The sequence below is a fragment of the Emys orbicularis genome, chromosome 6 (genome assembly GCF_028017835.1).
Source record: "Emys orbicularis isolate rEmyOrb1 chromosome 6, rEmyOrb1.hap1, whole genome shotgun sequence".
Lineage (NCBI taxonomy): Eukaryota > Metazoa > Chordata > Testudines > Emydidae > Emys > Emys orbicularis.
The window spans coordinates 51764192-51780575 of NC_088688.1; the positions used below are offsets into that span (position 1 = coordinate 51764192).

At 42.0% G+C, this 16384-nt stretch overlaps 1 protein-coding gene across 1 annotated transcript in view; it reads left to right on the top strand.

Moving 5' to 3' along the window:
- Window positions 1-16384, top strand: part of ATG10 (autophagy related 10) — a 118153-nt gene that overhangs the window by 101647 nt on the left and 122 nt on the right. Inside the window, exons 9-10 of the mRNA XM_065407012.1 lie at window positions 15541-15638; window positions 15935-16054. Coding sequence (XP_065263084.1) covers window positions 15541-15638; window positions 15935-16046 — 210 coding nt within the window. The 3' untranslated portion in view covers window positions 16047-16054. The remainder of the gene's footprint in view (window positions 1-15540; window positions 15639-15934; window positions 16055-16384) is intronic.

The window sequence follows — 16384 nt, forward strand, 5'->3', positions numbered from 1 at the left end:
GTCATCTGTTTATTTTCTTGAAAGAATGACTGAGGTGCCAATTGTGACAATATAATTGCATACCAGTTTTCCCACTATAAATCCCTCTTGAAAACTTTTACAACTGAATTACAAACTTCTGAGATGTGTTTTATTTCTACAATGAAAAAATGCTTTAGCCTTTTAAACCTAATTTTGCAGCCACACCACTTATTGCTGTGAGCTCATCAGATCAAGCTTCACAAGGCTGGGCTGGTTTGATTTTCTCTGGATCTTCTATGGAAATACTAATGTACTACAGAAGTGGGGTTGGCAATTAAAAGATACCATTCTTCCCTCTCACTCAATATTGTTATTAGTATTGCAATAGCTCCTAGAAGACCCAATCAGGAATTGTGATGCATTGTGTTAGGCACTGTGAAGAACAAAACAGATGTCATGGATGGAGATATGGTTGGCTGATGTAGCTGGGTCCTGACATTTTAATGGCTTTGAAGAACAAGCCCAAGATTGACCAGGGAAGTGAATTAGCAGCCAGTTGAGGGTGTGGAGCACCCGGGTCATGTACTCATGACATGCCATTACACTGAGAAGATGGGCTGCTACATTCTGCACAAGCAGGAGTTTTTGTATTGTTTCCACCTTCATCAACAGGTACAATAAATTACTGTAACCTAGGCTGTAGGTTAAGAGTATCAAGCACTGATCCTTGTCCAGGCAGAAAGAGGACTCAGAGCCCAGGCCCCAGCCAACCACAAGCATCTATACTAAAATTTTATAGCCTGCAGCCTGAGCCCCACAAGCCTGAGTCAGCTGATTCAGGCCAGCTACAGGTGTTTTATTGCAGTGTAGACATACCCTAAGATGTTACACCCACCATAGACACCGACTCCGTGGGTACTCCAGGGCTGGAGTACCCGAGGAGAAAAATTAGCAAGTGCTCAGCACCCATCCGCAGCCAAGCTCAAGGCTCTCCCCCCCGCGCCTCTCCCCTGTCAGTGGCCCCGCTGATCACTCTCCCCCTCCCGCCCACTGCGAAACAGCTGTTTTGCAGCATTCAGGTCGGCTCTGAGAGGGAGGAGGAGGAGTGGGGACACAGTATGCTCAGGGGAGGGGGTGGAAAGAGACGGGGAAGAGGTGGGGTGGAGGCAGAGCAGTGGCGGGGGTTTCGGGGGAAGGGGTGGGGTGGAGGTGGGGTCTGGGTAGTGTTGAGGGGTTGAGCACCCCCCAGGTAGAGGGGAAGTTACCACTTGTGACACCCATTTTGATGAATGGGAGGCAGACTCCTGTGGAAGAGGATGGTGTGTCCGCTTGTTCTTTGAAATATTTACTCCTTCAGACAAGCATCACCCTGTTCTTACCTAGAGTTAATTTGATCCATCTGTTCTTCATGCGGGCACTGAGCTCTTTAAGAAATGGTACCCTTTTTGTGGTGCATTATTTTTCATAATCATTCACTAACATTTCTAGTTTAAAGTGCACCTCTGCTCTGAAAAAGTGGCAGGAAAAATGTCATTCGGGGGTTCAATATTCACCATCTTAATAATTTCCAAATCAAGTGTGCTCACTTCAGAAGTAAGACGTTTATAATTGCCAGTCCTGCAAACTCACCGTGGGATCTGAAAGTCAAACTAAAAAGATCTTTCCTTCTCATGCATCACTGGTAATGAAGATTCCATTGACCAAACTGTATCTACTGTTACAAGTGTGTTGTACAACCCTATTGACTTCTTAATCAGTCTTAGTCACACGTATGCAACCCTACTCTCTTCAGTGGAATTGGTGTGTAATTAATTGCTCCTGCAATTGGAATTTAATTTACAATTCTGTTGATGATGCATGAAGAAGTAGTATGCATGAAGAAGAAATAGTATGCAGCTCACTTTCTCTTGGTTCTGCAAGGTTATTAGGAGTAAAAACTGACATGTTACTAAAGTCAGATGGTCTGACTCTGAATAAACATGGAGAACAGATCTATTGAGTAACAAGGGGCCACTGTAACGTAGTTTCTCTTCAGAGTACAATCTGACTTAAATCAAAACATCTCTGCCTTTTTCTGTACTCCTGCACAGGTGTTCAGTAGTGGAAAAAGATTGCTTCCCTCTGTAATTTTCCCATTATTTTTCATCTGATTTCCCCCTCCAAAATCCCACCCTTGCTGAGCATCAATGCAATATTATTTTGATTATTTAAGAGGATGGAGTGCAGCATCTCTTCCAAGACATCAGCAGTTGTGCTTCAGTGGCTATTGAAGAATGACTACTACAGACAGATACATGTAACTCCTCCACTCTATTGTTTGATTTTTCAGAGGGCTTGGGTAATGGGAGTTGCTTTTGAAAACAAGGTTCCGGGGCTCACTACATCACTAAATTGGCTGGGCTTCTCTTTGTAAATAGAAAGCAGGACAACTAGGATCTATGGCCTAAGACAGTGTGTTATATACCACAGCTCATAAGATAGGTGGAGCTTTTTTAGTCTTCATTGGAGTATGTTGCCTTTACAGCAAACCTCTTCCATCAGTCATTTTGCCCACTCTGAAGCATTTTGTTCTTCTTATCACGTCTGCATAGCCAGTACCAAACCTATTACTAAAACATTTTTATGAAATTGCTGCTTTAATAGACATGTTACAATCTCCATCAGTAAGCAAAACAGAGTACTGTACAATTAGTATTATAATGGCTTTATTACTGTGATCTGTAACTTCTATCAGAATGATACAAGTTCCTTATGTAATTGCAATTCTATAAAAATGCTGCTTCTGCAATATAGCGATTCCATAGTAATAGAGTTTCTGTTGTAGCAACTCCATTATTGGGGCAACATTTTCTGCAGAAGTGCAGAGAGAGAGAGAGAGAGAGAGAATTTGGAATATTTTTTATGTGACTGCTGTTGCTGTCCTGTTGCCTTCTCAGGGAATGTGATCGATCATTGTAAACCCACAATGAATATGCTGACTTCACTTCAATATTTCTGGCTGCATTGTAATGTTTGAAATCCCACCCCCAAGTTCATAAAAAAAAATCACTTCCCTTTTAGGGCATGACCAGAACAGCACCTAAGCCGGTGTGTAACTTTAAGCATGCAAGTAATCCCAGTTACTTCAAGTTCAACATGCCTAAAATTGCACACTGGCTTATGCAGTGTGCTGGATCAAGGAAACGTCTGATTTTGTTTTTACATGAGAAGTGTTCCATTTTCCTAACAGAAGGAAAGTGTTTATCTGCTCTGTAATATTGTTATTGGTAAGGCTGACCAGTACAGCAGAGATAGAGGGAGGGAGAGAGATTGGATCATTCCATAAACTTAAACTATAAAAAAAAAAAATAAAGATTATAGTGACAAATTTAGTAACATAAAATACTTGTGAAAGCATAAGCTTCAGATGTAGGAGTTAAAGATGGGCATTGATTTCATTGGCAAGTACTGTTTAAAACTGATGGCATGATATGACCATAACTCTTTACAGATGTGACGTGAGGAAGCAGTGTATCTTAATTTAATGCATCACTGTTTTCATTGCCCCAAATGGAAAAGATTATGTGAAAAAAAGTTTTATTATTTCTACCTTCTTCTGTGGGACAGAAGACTGACTTGAGATTGCAGGTAGTGTTGGAAAAATGTTCCAGCACAAACAGTGCCTGCTGCAGCACTCAGTAGTAGCACCCTTTATAAAAGGCTTGACATCCCTCCAGGAATGATTTTTATCAAAGCAACATCATGCAAACTGGATGTGGCAGAGGCTGTTTTGGACACGAATCCCTTTCACTGCGATATAAATGGAGAGGCCATAAATGTTATGATGGATGTTCTAAGGCAGTTTAATGTAGCACTGGAGAAAATAGAAGCCATTACTATTGGAGATGCTCCAGTTATGACAGAGAAAATAAATGGCTCTGTTACAGGAGATGTACAGACAACAAAATACCTGCTGGCTGGGGGAGCAGGAGCAAGACTAGCTACCTACAGCTAATTAACCATTGCCTGGAATGATGTTTATTGTTAATTCCCTAAATTATTTTGGGCTGCACAGAGGTGGTGCTAGCCCACTGGGGCCCTAAGCAGGAATATTTTGGGGACTGCCCCCATACAGAGTCTGAAAAAGTGAACAGGGGGCCCCCTTGAGCTGCTTGAGACCCTAAGCAATTGCTTAGTCTGCTTATTTCTAGCACCAGCTCTGAGGTTGCATCTCAATATGTGCAGCCAGATAAAATGACATAATCCAACCCAATGGAAGTTTTGCGTTTAATTATACTTGTGCTTTGGAAATACTCATTTTTGTCACTGTTCTGATTGATCCCTGGCATTTCAGTACATAGCAGGCTGTTACACTGCAGAAGATAAAATATAAATATAAAACTTTGCTCCTTTTCTAATTCTTTGCAACCTTGTAATGGAAGTTAGTTTAATTAGTAACTGTTGACAGGGGAGTGATAAGAAAGAGCAAATAAAGCCCTGACTGACACCCTTCCCAGAGTGCTGCTCTTGCACACATTGAAGAAAAAAGGTGGTCATTAACTGTAGTATTTGAGCACCTCAAGTACAGGGTAGGATTTAGGGGCAGGGGACCCAAGCGACCACCTGGGATGCTGGCTTGGCGGGGGGGAGGGGGAGGGACGGGACAGGGTGCTGTTTTTGTTGTTAGTGACAAAGAAAAAATAGAATGTTTGAAGTAAAATGTTTTGATATTCCATATGTGGATTCATTTTTCATTAACCTCATTAACCTCCATGGACGAAAGGTTTGGACAAATGAAGCACCACAAAAAGATCTGGGTTTTTTGTATGACCTTAGTAAGCTGCCAGCAGACAGGAAAACACTCTTGAACAATTGCAGGGACCGTCACCGGACGCTAACACATGGGGAATGTTCAAACATCAATGATCAAGACATCTATGTCAAATTGGACAACATCCGTCACATTTTGCCACACGGGAAGTACTCTCCACTTCAAGTTCTCCAATTCATTCATGATGCAGAGCTGAAGGACACTTTTCCTAATGTGTGGATAGCTTTGAGGATTCTGCTTACACTCCCGGTCACAGTCACGAGTGGTAAACACAGCTCATTAAAACATATCTTCGATTGACAATGGTTGCCAAGAGACTGACATTGCTTGCTATTTTATCATTTGAAAATGCCATTGGCCAGTCTTTGGATACTCATGCATACAAATCATGCATAAAAGTCATGAAATGGGCTACAAATGCAATAAAAAATAAAGTATTAAAAAGTTTAACAAATTGGGGGGGGGGGGGAAAGCAGCACATGCCGAAGACGTTCCTTGCCTGGACGCCATTTGATCTAGGGCCAGCCCTACTCAAGTAGCTTATGGTTTGCATTTTCTTTTTGCTGTAACTAAGAAAAACTGAGTTTAGTTTCAAATACCATACCAAAAAAACCCTCTTCTCTCTGTCACATCTTTTGCTCATCAGCCTTCTCTGCATGTTCCATGCCAGAAGCTGAGGTAACAGCTGCAAAAATGGGTTTGGACCATCCTTAAAAATCTTTCTTGATGTCACCTAATAAAGAGGTCTTTCCACAGAAGGTAAATTAAACAACAGTTTGAGCTGAAAAATCCACAGGAGCTGCTGCTTGCAAAAATTCAATTTCCCATGAAAGTTGGGCAAGACTCAGAAGAGATATGCAGATATGATGGATTCCAACTTATGCCACTGAACAGATTGTATTATGAGTCTGTGTGGGGTTATATAGAGGAAAATAATGCAGCAGATTTCAAATAAACTGACTCACTGCCTGGCATTCCATTACTGTCCAGAAGAGTTGTGTGCAACCCATAAATGTAAGATTCCATTCTGTACAACTGCAGATAGCAATTGTGGGAATCGATTTGTACCTCCTGCACATTACTCTGCAAATTTACCACTACATGAGTTACATTGCAACAAGATTAATTTCTAGCTAAAAATAAGTAGATTCCCCCCCTTCCCATTGAAATTAGGTTTGTGCTTGAAAATCCCAATGTGACTCATGTTTTTCTTCTGGCTAATACACAGCTCTGACCAGCTAAAGCAGTGGTTCTTAACCTTTCCAAACTACTGTACCTCTTTCAGGAGGCTAGTTTGTCTTGTGTACTCCAAGTTGCACCTCACTTAAAAACTACTAGTTTACAAAATCAGACATAAAAATACAAAAAAGTGTCACAGCACACTATTAGTGAAAAAGTGCTCTCTCATTTTTACCATACAATTATAAAATAACTCGTGACCCCTTCCCTTCCAGGTTGAAAAATGCTGATATAGGATATAGACCAGTATAATCAAGTCATTGTCTGTATGAAATTTTAGTTTGTGCTGACTTCACTAGTGCTTTTCATATAGCCTGTTGTAAAACTAGGCAAATATCTAGAAGACTTCTGCGTATCCCCAAGGATACATGTACCCCGGTTGAGAACTACTGAGTTAATGTATAGTATTGCTTCCTTAGGATATAGTTCAGCATCCACTTCACTGCATATGGCGTATCACCATTCTAACACATAGGTGCAGCAGATAATAAATATATGTATGAAATGCACTCTCAGGGGGCTTTTGTTCACTCTCGCTCAGAACATTTTTGTAGTGCTTCTGAAGAATTCTGGATTTACTGTGCTAGAGACTGAAGTCCATTGTTAATCCACAGAATGGGTTACTCCTGGTGGAATTCTGCGCCAAAAGTCAAAAATTCTGCGCACAATATTTTAAAATTCTGCAAAATTCTGCATATTTTAATTGTCAAAATAACACAATATAATCACACCAGTTTCAATTATTTTTGGTCATTTATTTCAAAATACCTGTCAGCAAGTATGTCTGTAACAATACAGACAACAAAAAAGAGTCAGGAAAATTTTTTGACAGTAGATTCCTTACTAGGCATATAAATACAGAACTCTGAGTAATAATTCATTTAAACTACAATACAGAACCGTATTTCTCCCCCTCAGAAGCAGTGCAAAGGCTTGGGGGAGTCAGGGGTAATGGAGGAGCTGAGAGAGAGGGAAGTAAATTGCTGGGAAGGAGCCTGGGTGTGAACTTGCAGGGCTGTTGGGTATGGATGGGAAAAGTATGGAACAGGTTTTTTGGGGGGAGACAGGGAGGGATTGTTAGGGAGCTTCCCCCATGCAGACCCTGGCTGACCCCTAGCCTCTTCCATTCAGTCAGGTACATCTGCTTCTGTCCCCATGTGTCTCTGCACCTCCCTCCCCCTGTGGCCCTGTGCCTCCACTCCCATTCAACCCCCGCCCCAGTCTGTCCTCCCCCACTAGCCCCTATGAGTCCCTGTCTGACTTGCCCCTCCCTGCACCCCACAGCCCCTGTCTCCTGACCTGGCTTGACAAGCACTGCGAAGGCAGCTCTCTCCGTTGCTGCGGGGAGCTGCAACTTTGTTCTATCGCCACAGCGCCCTCTGGTGGGCAAAAGGCAGAACTGCAGCAACATTTTGGCAGAAGCTTTTTTCTGTGTGAAGAATTAGAAATCTGCGGGGTTCATTAAATATGTGCACGCGCAGTAGCACAGAATTCCCCCAGGAGTAATGGGTGCACCACAGACAGCAGTAGTGCAAGATTCCTACGCTGCCCTGCCAATGTGCTTCAACACTGACCTGGAGGGACCACGTCTAGGGTCATTCATTCTCCATGGCTGATTCAGTCATTGGCTTCTCTGCTATAATTATCAACAAAGGCATTAAATAATGCCAGTTTTGATTATATAAAACCTGGCAGTTAATTTCATAAAGGCCATCGTACAATGATCATTTTCAGCTCCTACCAACCTGGGGCGGATTTGAACTGGTGATCTGGCAATAAGAGGCTCTCTCGCTCTCTCTCATGCCATAAGAACATAAGAATGGCCATACTGGATCAGACCAAAGGTCCATCTAGCCCAGTGTCCGGTCTTCCAACAGTGGCCAATACCAGGTGCCCCAGGGGAATGAACAGAACAGGTAATCAAGTGATCCATCCCGTCGTCCATTCCCAGCTTCTGGCAAACAGAGGCTAGTGACACCATCCCTGTCCATCCTGGCTAATAGCCATTGATGGACCTATCCTCCATGAACATATCTAGTTCTTTTTTGAACCCCGTTATAGTCTTGGCCTTCACAATATCCTCTGGCAAGGAGTTCCACAGGTGCCATTCGTTCCTGTGATAATGCTTACATATGTATTGACAACTGTCCATCACTTCCTTCTCAGAGGTGCAGATTCAGTGATTTAACCTTGAATTTACATTAAGCATGATAACAGCTGGTTAACACAAGAATGGGGACATGATTGTGTACAGGACTTGGAATTCAGGATTTAGACAGACTTCCCACTTTCTCTAACTGAGCCCTCAGCAGCCTTTTCCCTTGCCTCTGCCTGACCTTTCTGGAGGTTTTTGTGGTATGGTGCTTGGTGGACCTTGGCTAATGATGTGTTGTGATTTCCTGGTCTTCTGTAACTTCACATCAAAACATGCAGTACATTCTATATGGCACATATCCTTGACCTTCAGGTTTTGAACACTTCCAAGCAGTACAGATTCATGTTATTTCATGTCTCTTATTTAGGGCTGAGTACATCCTTGCACAATAGTGAATACATTTAAATTTCCAACTTTAGACACAGCTATTTGCTTGATGGGATTCCCTCCTACTTTTGCTGGTAAAGGAGGTCTTTAAAGTAAACAGCTGTAATGAACTCCAATTTCCTGGATTAGAGCTGAACAAATAATTCACAGTGATTAGCTTGTGACGACAACCTTCTAAATATGGACCAAAGCGACACTGTCTTTTTTCAGTGTGCATCTGCTCAAATCTTTGCCAAACATCAGCAGCATGAAATTAACAAAACTGGTCAGCTTCACTGCTGCTATTCAGAATCTTGTGCACAGCAATGACACTTTCAAGAATCATGTCACGCTCATGGTGCTGCTTCTGCTTGAGAACGTGACAGAGGCAAGCTGTGGAGTTACTGACAGGGAGAAGGACCCAAGAAATAGAGTGGGAGGTGGGATAGAGTAACAGACTAAACTTCACTGGCTCCCTCACAGCAGTCAGGAAGCCAATGGAAGGGAGTGTTGCAGAAACCTTCCTCATTCCGAGCAGTGATGGCCTTTGCAGTAATGAAGTGGCAAGCTGCTTGCATTCCAGAAAGAGAATATTAAAAATAACACTGGTCTACAATTTTTGAGAAGTCGTCTGCTTCAGAGATAAAATGTGCTATTTATTATGTATTTTGATGTGCTGAATTCAAATATGACAATTAAAACAACTGATTGGCTACTGTTTCTAAGATATTTAAGTTTTTACATTTGATGTCTATGTATATTGTGTAGATAGTAGAGTTTTAATCATAAATTGTAAACCTAGGTCTTTTCATGTGTTTATGGTTGCTTTACATGATAATATTTCACCTGTTCTGTTTATGTGACACTTTAAAAATCAGCAAAAGGGTTATATAAATAAAATTTATTATGAAACAAAAGGCAAAAAACTATTCTGTACATAGTTTAGTCCTATTCAGTGTCTACTCGGCGCTTCTTGGCTTGTCTCTTGTATTCATTAAATGGAGCATCTCTTGTCACTGTCCAGCAATAGTCTGCAAGCATTGACGGGCTCCATTTGCCCTGATAGTGTTTCTCCATTGTTGCAATGTCCTGGTGAAATCGCTCGCCGTGTTCGTCGCTCACTGCTCCGCAGTTCGGTGGGAAAAAAATCTAGATGAGAGTGCAAAAAATGTATCTTTAGTGACATGTTGCAACCAAGGCTTTTGTATGCCTTGAGGAGGTTTTCCACCAACAACCTGTAGTTGTTTGCATTGTTGTTTCCGAGAAAATTTATTGCCACTAACTGGAAGGCTTTCCATGCCGTCTTTTCCTTGCCACGCAGTGCGTGGTCAAATGCATCATCTCGAAGAAGTTCACGAATCTGAGGACCAACAAAGACACCTTCCTTTATCTTAGCTTCACTTAACCTTGGAAATTTTCCACGGAGGTACTTGAAAGCTGCTTGTGTTTTGTCAATGGCCTTGACAAAGTTCTTCATCAGACCCAGCTTGATGTGTAAGGGTGGTAACAAAATCTTCCTTGATTCAACAAGTGGTGGATGCTGAACACTTTTCCTCCCAGGCTCCAATGACTGTCGGAGTGGCCAATCTTTCTTGATGTAATGGGAATCTCTTGCACGACTATCCCATTCGCAGAGAAAACAGCAGTACTTTGTGTATCCAGTCTGCAAACCAAGCAAGAGAGCAACAACCTTCAAATCGCCACAAAGCTGCCACTGATGTTGGTCATAGTTTATGCACCTCAAAAGTTGTTTCATGTTGTCATAGGTTTCCTTCATATGGACTGCATGACCAACTGGAATTGATGGCAAAACATTGCCATTATGCCGTAAAACAGCTTTAAGACTCGTCTTCGATGAATCAATGAACAGTCTCCACTCATCTGGATCGTGAACGATGTGAGGGCTGCCATCACACCATCGATGTTGTTGCAGGCTACAAGATCACCTTCCATGAAGAAGAATGGGACAAGATCCTTTTGACGGTCACGGAACATGGAAACCCTAACATCACCTGCCAGGAGATTCCACTGCTGTAGTCTGGAGCCCAACAGCTCTGCCTTACTCTTGGGTAGTTCCAAATCCCTGACAAAGTCATTCAGTTCACCTTGTGTTATGAGGTGTGGTTCAGAGGAGGAGGATGGGAGAAAATGTGGGTCCTGTGACATTGATGGTTCAGGACCAGAAGTTTCATCCTCTTCCTCTTCCTCGTCTGACTCAAGTGAGAATGATTCTGGTGCATCAGGAACCGGCAGTCCTTCTCCGTGGGGTCCTGGGCGTATAGCTGATGAAAAGTTTGGATAATGCACAGTCCACTTTTTCTTCTTTGACACATCTTTCCTAACTGGAGGCACCATTGCAGAAGTAACAATTGCTGGTACGATCTGTTGGCTCTCTCCAAATCATTGGCACTGCAAAAGGCATAGATTTCCTTTTCCTGTTCAACCACTGGCGAAGATTTGTTGCACAAGTGTTGCAGCATATGTGTGGGGCCCACCTCTTGTCCTGATCTCCAATTTTGCAGCCAAAATAAAGGTGATAGGCTTTCTTAACCATAGTGGTTATACTGCGCTTTTGTGATGCAAAAGTCACTTCACCACAAACATAGCAGCAGTTATCTGCACTGTTCACACAAGTACGAGGCATCTCTGCTCACTTTGGCTAAACAGAAATGTGTCCCTTTGCAAAATCAAACACTGACAAATAAGAGAGCACGACACTGTATGATTTCTAGAGCTGATATAGGGCAATTTGTTCAGCAGAGTGATGTAAGCTTCGTTATGATTGCATCATCCATGACTTCTAGGAATAACATGATGCAATTCATATCATGTATGACGCAATACCAGCTTCAGATTGCATCATTCATTGTTTTGCCTAAAAAGCAAGTACTGTCCAAACCCAGTCATAGATTTATTCATAGATCCAGTCAAAGATGTATTTTAGTCATTTCTGGTTTAAATTGAGATCCCTTCCCTTTATAACTCACTTATCCTCCGCCATTCCCAAGTCAAGGGTCGTATATACTGACCCAATAGCATATCTTGAAAACTAGAGCCAATCAACAATTTTAAGCATCATTTTCATTTTCAGTGACCCAGAATTAGTAAAGTTTGACTACATTTATTTCAGAAGCATTTTGGCTGTAGAGCACTGCAATATATGATTAAACCCACCTATGGAGAAATGCAAAGATATTCAATTAAAATCTCAATGATCAACAAGAGGGAAGAGCAGCTACGAGTATTGTAAAAACCCACTTGCTTTTATTTTGGCACTCTTGTTTCCCAGCAGCCAGGACAGGAAGAAGAGGTAAAGTGCTCTATTCCATTCCAGCAGATAGAAGGATGACAGTTATCAGACACCCATGATGTAGAGCCTGATATGAAAGTTGGAGGGACTAAGGAAGGACAATAGTAGGCTTGTAAAAATCCCAGCTACAGTCTTACCAGCCGGGTGGGACAGGAACGTTCCTCCCGCATAGTGAAGATGCACCCAGCTCTTTCATATGTACATCTGGCTCAAAGGTGTCTAGGAAATATTTCAAGCTCCAGGCATCATTAAGTTACAAAGCAAGGAGGTACTTGAAGAGGAAAGATGTAGAACAATGAATTAATATGATGTTACATAGAACAATAGGCCTGCATTCCTGACTCACCTAAGAGTGTTTTGCCCAGCTCAGTGCAGGATCAGGCCGAATATGGACTACAAGACACTGAGGAGAAAATGTGAATATTCAGATAGTGAAATTATTTTTGTGCCCTGTAGAAGCAAGTAAAATCAAGAACTAGATGAATCACCTTTGTTAATTTGGGGGGTGAACATATCTCTTTGCACTATTCATTATATTTAAGGTTGCTGGGACTAATTGCTTATTTGCTGTGCAATTTTTGTTTTTGGTGGGGGAGGGCTTTAATAGTATGTAAACAGCATTAAATATCTTTTTAATACCTCCAAGGAATACCACTTCTCTGAACTCTGTCTTTTAGAGACATCAGACTGATTCAGACTAGCAGCTGAATGGCAAAGATACTTAATTCACACAGGCACTTGTTTCTCAGTGCAGAACAGCATCAGTTCACTATTACTGACAGCAGATGGTAGCAGTCTTGCATGAATTAATTGTTTGCACTGAAGAGGTAAAAGAAAGAGGTCTGAAAATATTTTCAGCCTCTGAATATTATGTTAGAAGAAAATGCTGGCTATCCCCATGTGCATGTTCTTAGCACTAGAACTAAGTGTCCTGCCACTGTCAGAGGGCCCCCAGTTATTAGTCAAATATTTTAAATGCTGTGGGGCAAATCCTGATCTCAATAAAGTTAGTGGAAGAACATCCCCTGATTTCAGTGGGGCCAGGATTTGCCCCTGATATAGGCTGGGGAATGGAGGAAATGTGAGTTTTTCATTACACTGCAGGGAGACTAAGTCTATGAACATTTTGCTGGTGAGTGTAGGCAAAGACCTAGATCTTTCAATAAAATACAGCCAAACCACTGCTGAAATCTGGCCCCAGAGCTAGTGTATCCAGCCGCATGGAGTAGGGGCCTCCCCAAGTAGTGTAAAATCAGTATTGTGGCTTCTGTACTGCCACTTTCCCCTGTTACCGGTACACAGTGCATTTAAGGGCCTGCGGCACGGGTGCCTCCGTCACCCCAGCTACAGTGTCAAGCCCTGTTTCTCAAGGAAATAATTCATCATCTGAGGTGTGTGATGAGGAGTAGGGGCAATAGGCAGCAGCTCTTCTCCACATAGAACTGTGGGGTAGTTTATTGCCTGGATATAGATGCTGTGCTGACTCTTCAGTCTGTCACAGATCTCAGTATTTTTAGCAGCATCTGCAACCCTGATTGGAATGATGTGATCGGGACAGTGTATTACAGGGAGTCCAGCATCCATCCAGCATTTGTCTCATGAGTTTAACATTGCGTTGGTTCTGGCGTCAAAGAACTTGCCCTTTCGCACTCTTTAGAGTTCTGACTGATTCAAGAGCATCAGCTAACAGCATGGGTGGCAGGGATGTTGTGAAAATGAAGCCAGCAGCATAGGAACGTACAGTATCTATCAAAGAACTTGTACTGGAAATGTACCCACCTACACAACCCAATGCATTGCCAAGTGTTCCAGAGATTATATTTCAATCCCCAACTACAGTTTCAAGCTCTGCACAGAGCCAAGTTTGGACTAGGAGAGTGCAAAGGTGAACTTTATGCTGGCTTTATATACATGCTCACATCCCCTGTTCTTCACCCCACTGAGTTCCAGTGTGAGCTTCTTGGCCCTATCTAAACTAAGTACGGGTATTGTGTAAAAATAGATAGAGAGATAGAGAGCGGGTACCTGTTCCTGTTTTGAGTGTTCCTATTTTGATATTTTACTTTTCTGGAATCATTTTCAGATTGCTCCTAGCTGTGGCATACTAGATGCTTATGCCCCTTGCTGAGTGCGGAGATGAAGTAGGATTCTGTTTATTTTGGTGCAGTGATACCTTAGCAGTGTTAAAGCAGAGGTGCTAATCTGTTGATATAATTACAGATTAGGTCATTGTTAAAGTTTTGCATTAGAGTGCAAGTTTGAGTGAGTCGTGGCATGTATTGCTTTTGTGATGAATGAGAAAGCCTTATGAAGCATTGGACTGTTATCAACAGTGTTGTAAATGATATCAAGGTGAAAAGGAATGCACAAAGCCTTTCCCTTAACTTCTTACTTCATGAGGCGGTATTTGATTGGATCCCCCTTCAGGTAGTTGAAGGCTGCTAAGAGGATGGAGCTAGGCTGTTCTCAGTGGTGGCAGATGACAGAACAAGAAGCAATGGTCTCAAGTTGCTGTGGGGGAGGTCTTGGTTGGATATTAGGAAACACTATTTCACTAGGAGGGTGGCGAAGCACTGGAATGGGTTACCTAGGGAGGTGGTGGAATCTCCATCTTTAGAGGTTTTTAAGGCCCAGCTTGACAAAGCCCTGGCTGGGATGATTTAGTTGATCCTGGTCCTGCTTTGAGCAGGGGATTGGACTAGATGACCTCCTGAGGTCTCTTCCAACCCTAATCTTCTATGATTCTATGCTTTTAATACTTGGGGTGGATGAGGTATGTCCTGCTGCAGCATTAACTAAACATGTTTTTGGTTTGTTAATAGACTGTGTTCTTTGTGAAGAAAACTGCAGTTCTCTGTTTGTATGGACTGGAAGATAGCTCTAGTCCACATGAACAGAGGTTCAGGGCCATTACCAGTTCGAGGAAGTTAAAATAGCCCTGAGACCCCCACTCCCAATCTGATCCCCAGATGAAGGGCAAAGATGGTTTTAACTTGGCAAGACCCAAGGATCATGATCAGAGGGCTTGTCTACACATACAGCAACACAGCCGCGCTGTTGTAGCACTTTAGTGAAGATGCTACTATGCTGACAGGAAAGAGTCTCCTGTCAGGATAGTCAATCCACCTTCGCGAGAGGCAGTAGCTATGTTGATGGAGAAGTGCTGTCTACACTGGGGATTAAGTTTGTATTACTAGGTTGCTCAGGGGTGTGGATTTTTCAGGCCCCTGAGTGATGTAGTTATATCGACATAAGTTTGTAGTGTAGAGCTGGCCTGATTGTCAAGGAGCTGTTCAGTGAAGTCTCCTCAGCCGGGGTATGCATTACATTCTGTCAGAACATACTTTTAAATGGCAACTTTGCCCACTTGCTTTCAGCTGTTAACTTCCTCACTGCTGTTACAAGTAACCTGAGCTGCTTTGAAAACCTTTGCATCATAATTAAAATGAGAGCATAACCTACATGGTACACTTATTTCTATTTCAGAATTAGAAACTGTACACTTGAATATTGATTGCTTAAATGCCTTTAGTGTTACTAAAACAACAGGGGTCAAATTATCCTTTGTGTAACTTCAATGAAGTGAGCTGCTGAATTACACTATCGAGGAATTGGCCCATTTTTTTTTTGTTCAAATAGCATGTTGTATTTTTTCCTAAAACCATTTTGATAATAAAAACAACTAATGGATTCTTTCAGGAACACCCATTACTTGGTCAACCATTCTTTGTCCTTCATCCCTGCCGGACTAATGAATTCATGGCTCCTGTATTGGCTAATTCACAAAGAGAAAACAGGTGAGGAACACCAGTGCAGTTTGTGAGGCGATAGCAAGATGTTTAATGTATGTAAATCAGTTGTGTACACTTGCAAGGTCAGAACAACAGTCAAGAAATTGTCACCCCCTCATGTGTGTGTAGTAAAACTCTGTGTTTTCACTTAAATCCAGTAAGTTAAAATAGACTCAAAGTGCGTAAAGCGCATTAGTAACTTCATTGTAAAGAAAGTTGTCTGGTATAAGGTGACTTTCAGGCATAAATCTGAACGTCAGTAAAGATTTTTATAATACATGCATGTTTTCTTTGTTTTTTAGGAATATAAACTACATTACATCATGGCTGAGTATTGTAGGCCCAGTTATAGGGCTAAATCTACCTCTGAGTTATGCAAAACTAGTGTCTGAACAGAATACAAAAACGGATTAAATCAAAAGGTAAGAGGGGAATGGCATATTTTTTAGTCTTATATAAAATCAGATTCTAGTTTGCAAGCATTTCAGCTTTTACTTCTGAGCCTTCAGTTCAGGAGTGCTGAGGATTTTCCATCTGACAATTTACACCCAGTCACTCCCTGTGTCATTACCATTTTGCTTTTCACTGGAGAGCTGAGCTGAGGTCCTTCTGGCACTCTGCCAACACGCTTCTTAATAGCCAGGAAGGATCTCCATTGAAAGCCACGGTGTTGATGCTCTGTGTATTGGGACTGCTGTCTCAGCAATATCAGAGCTTCTTGGCTTAACTCCTCCAGCGCGCATTTAATGGTG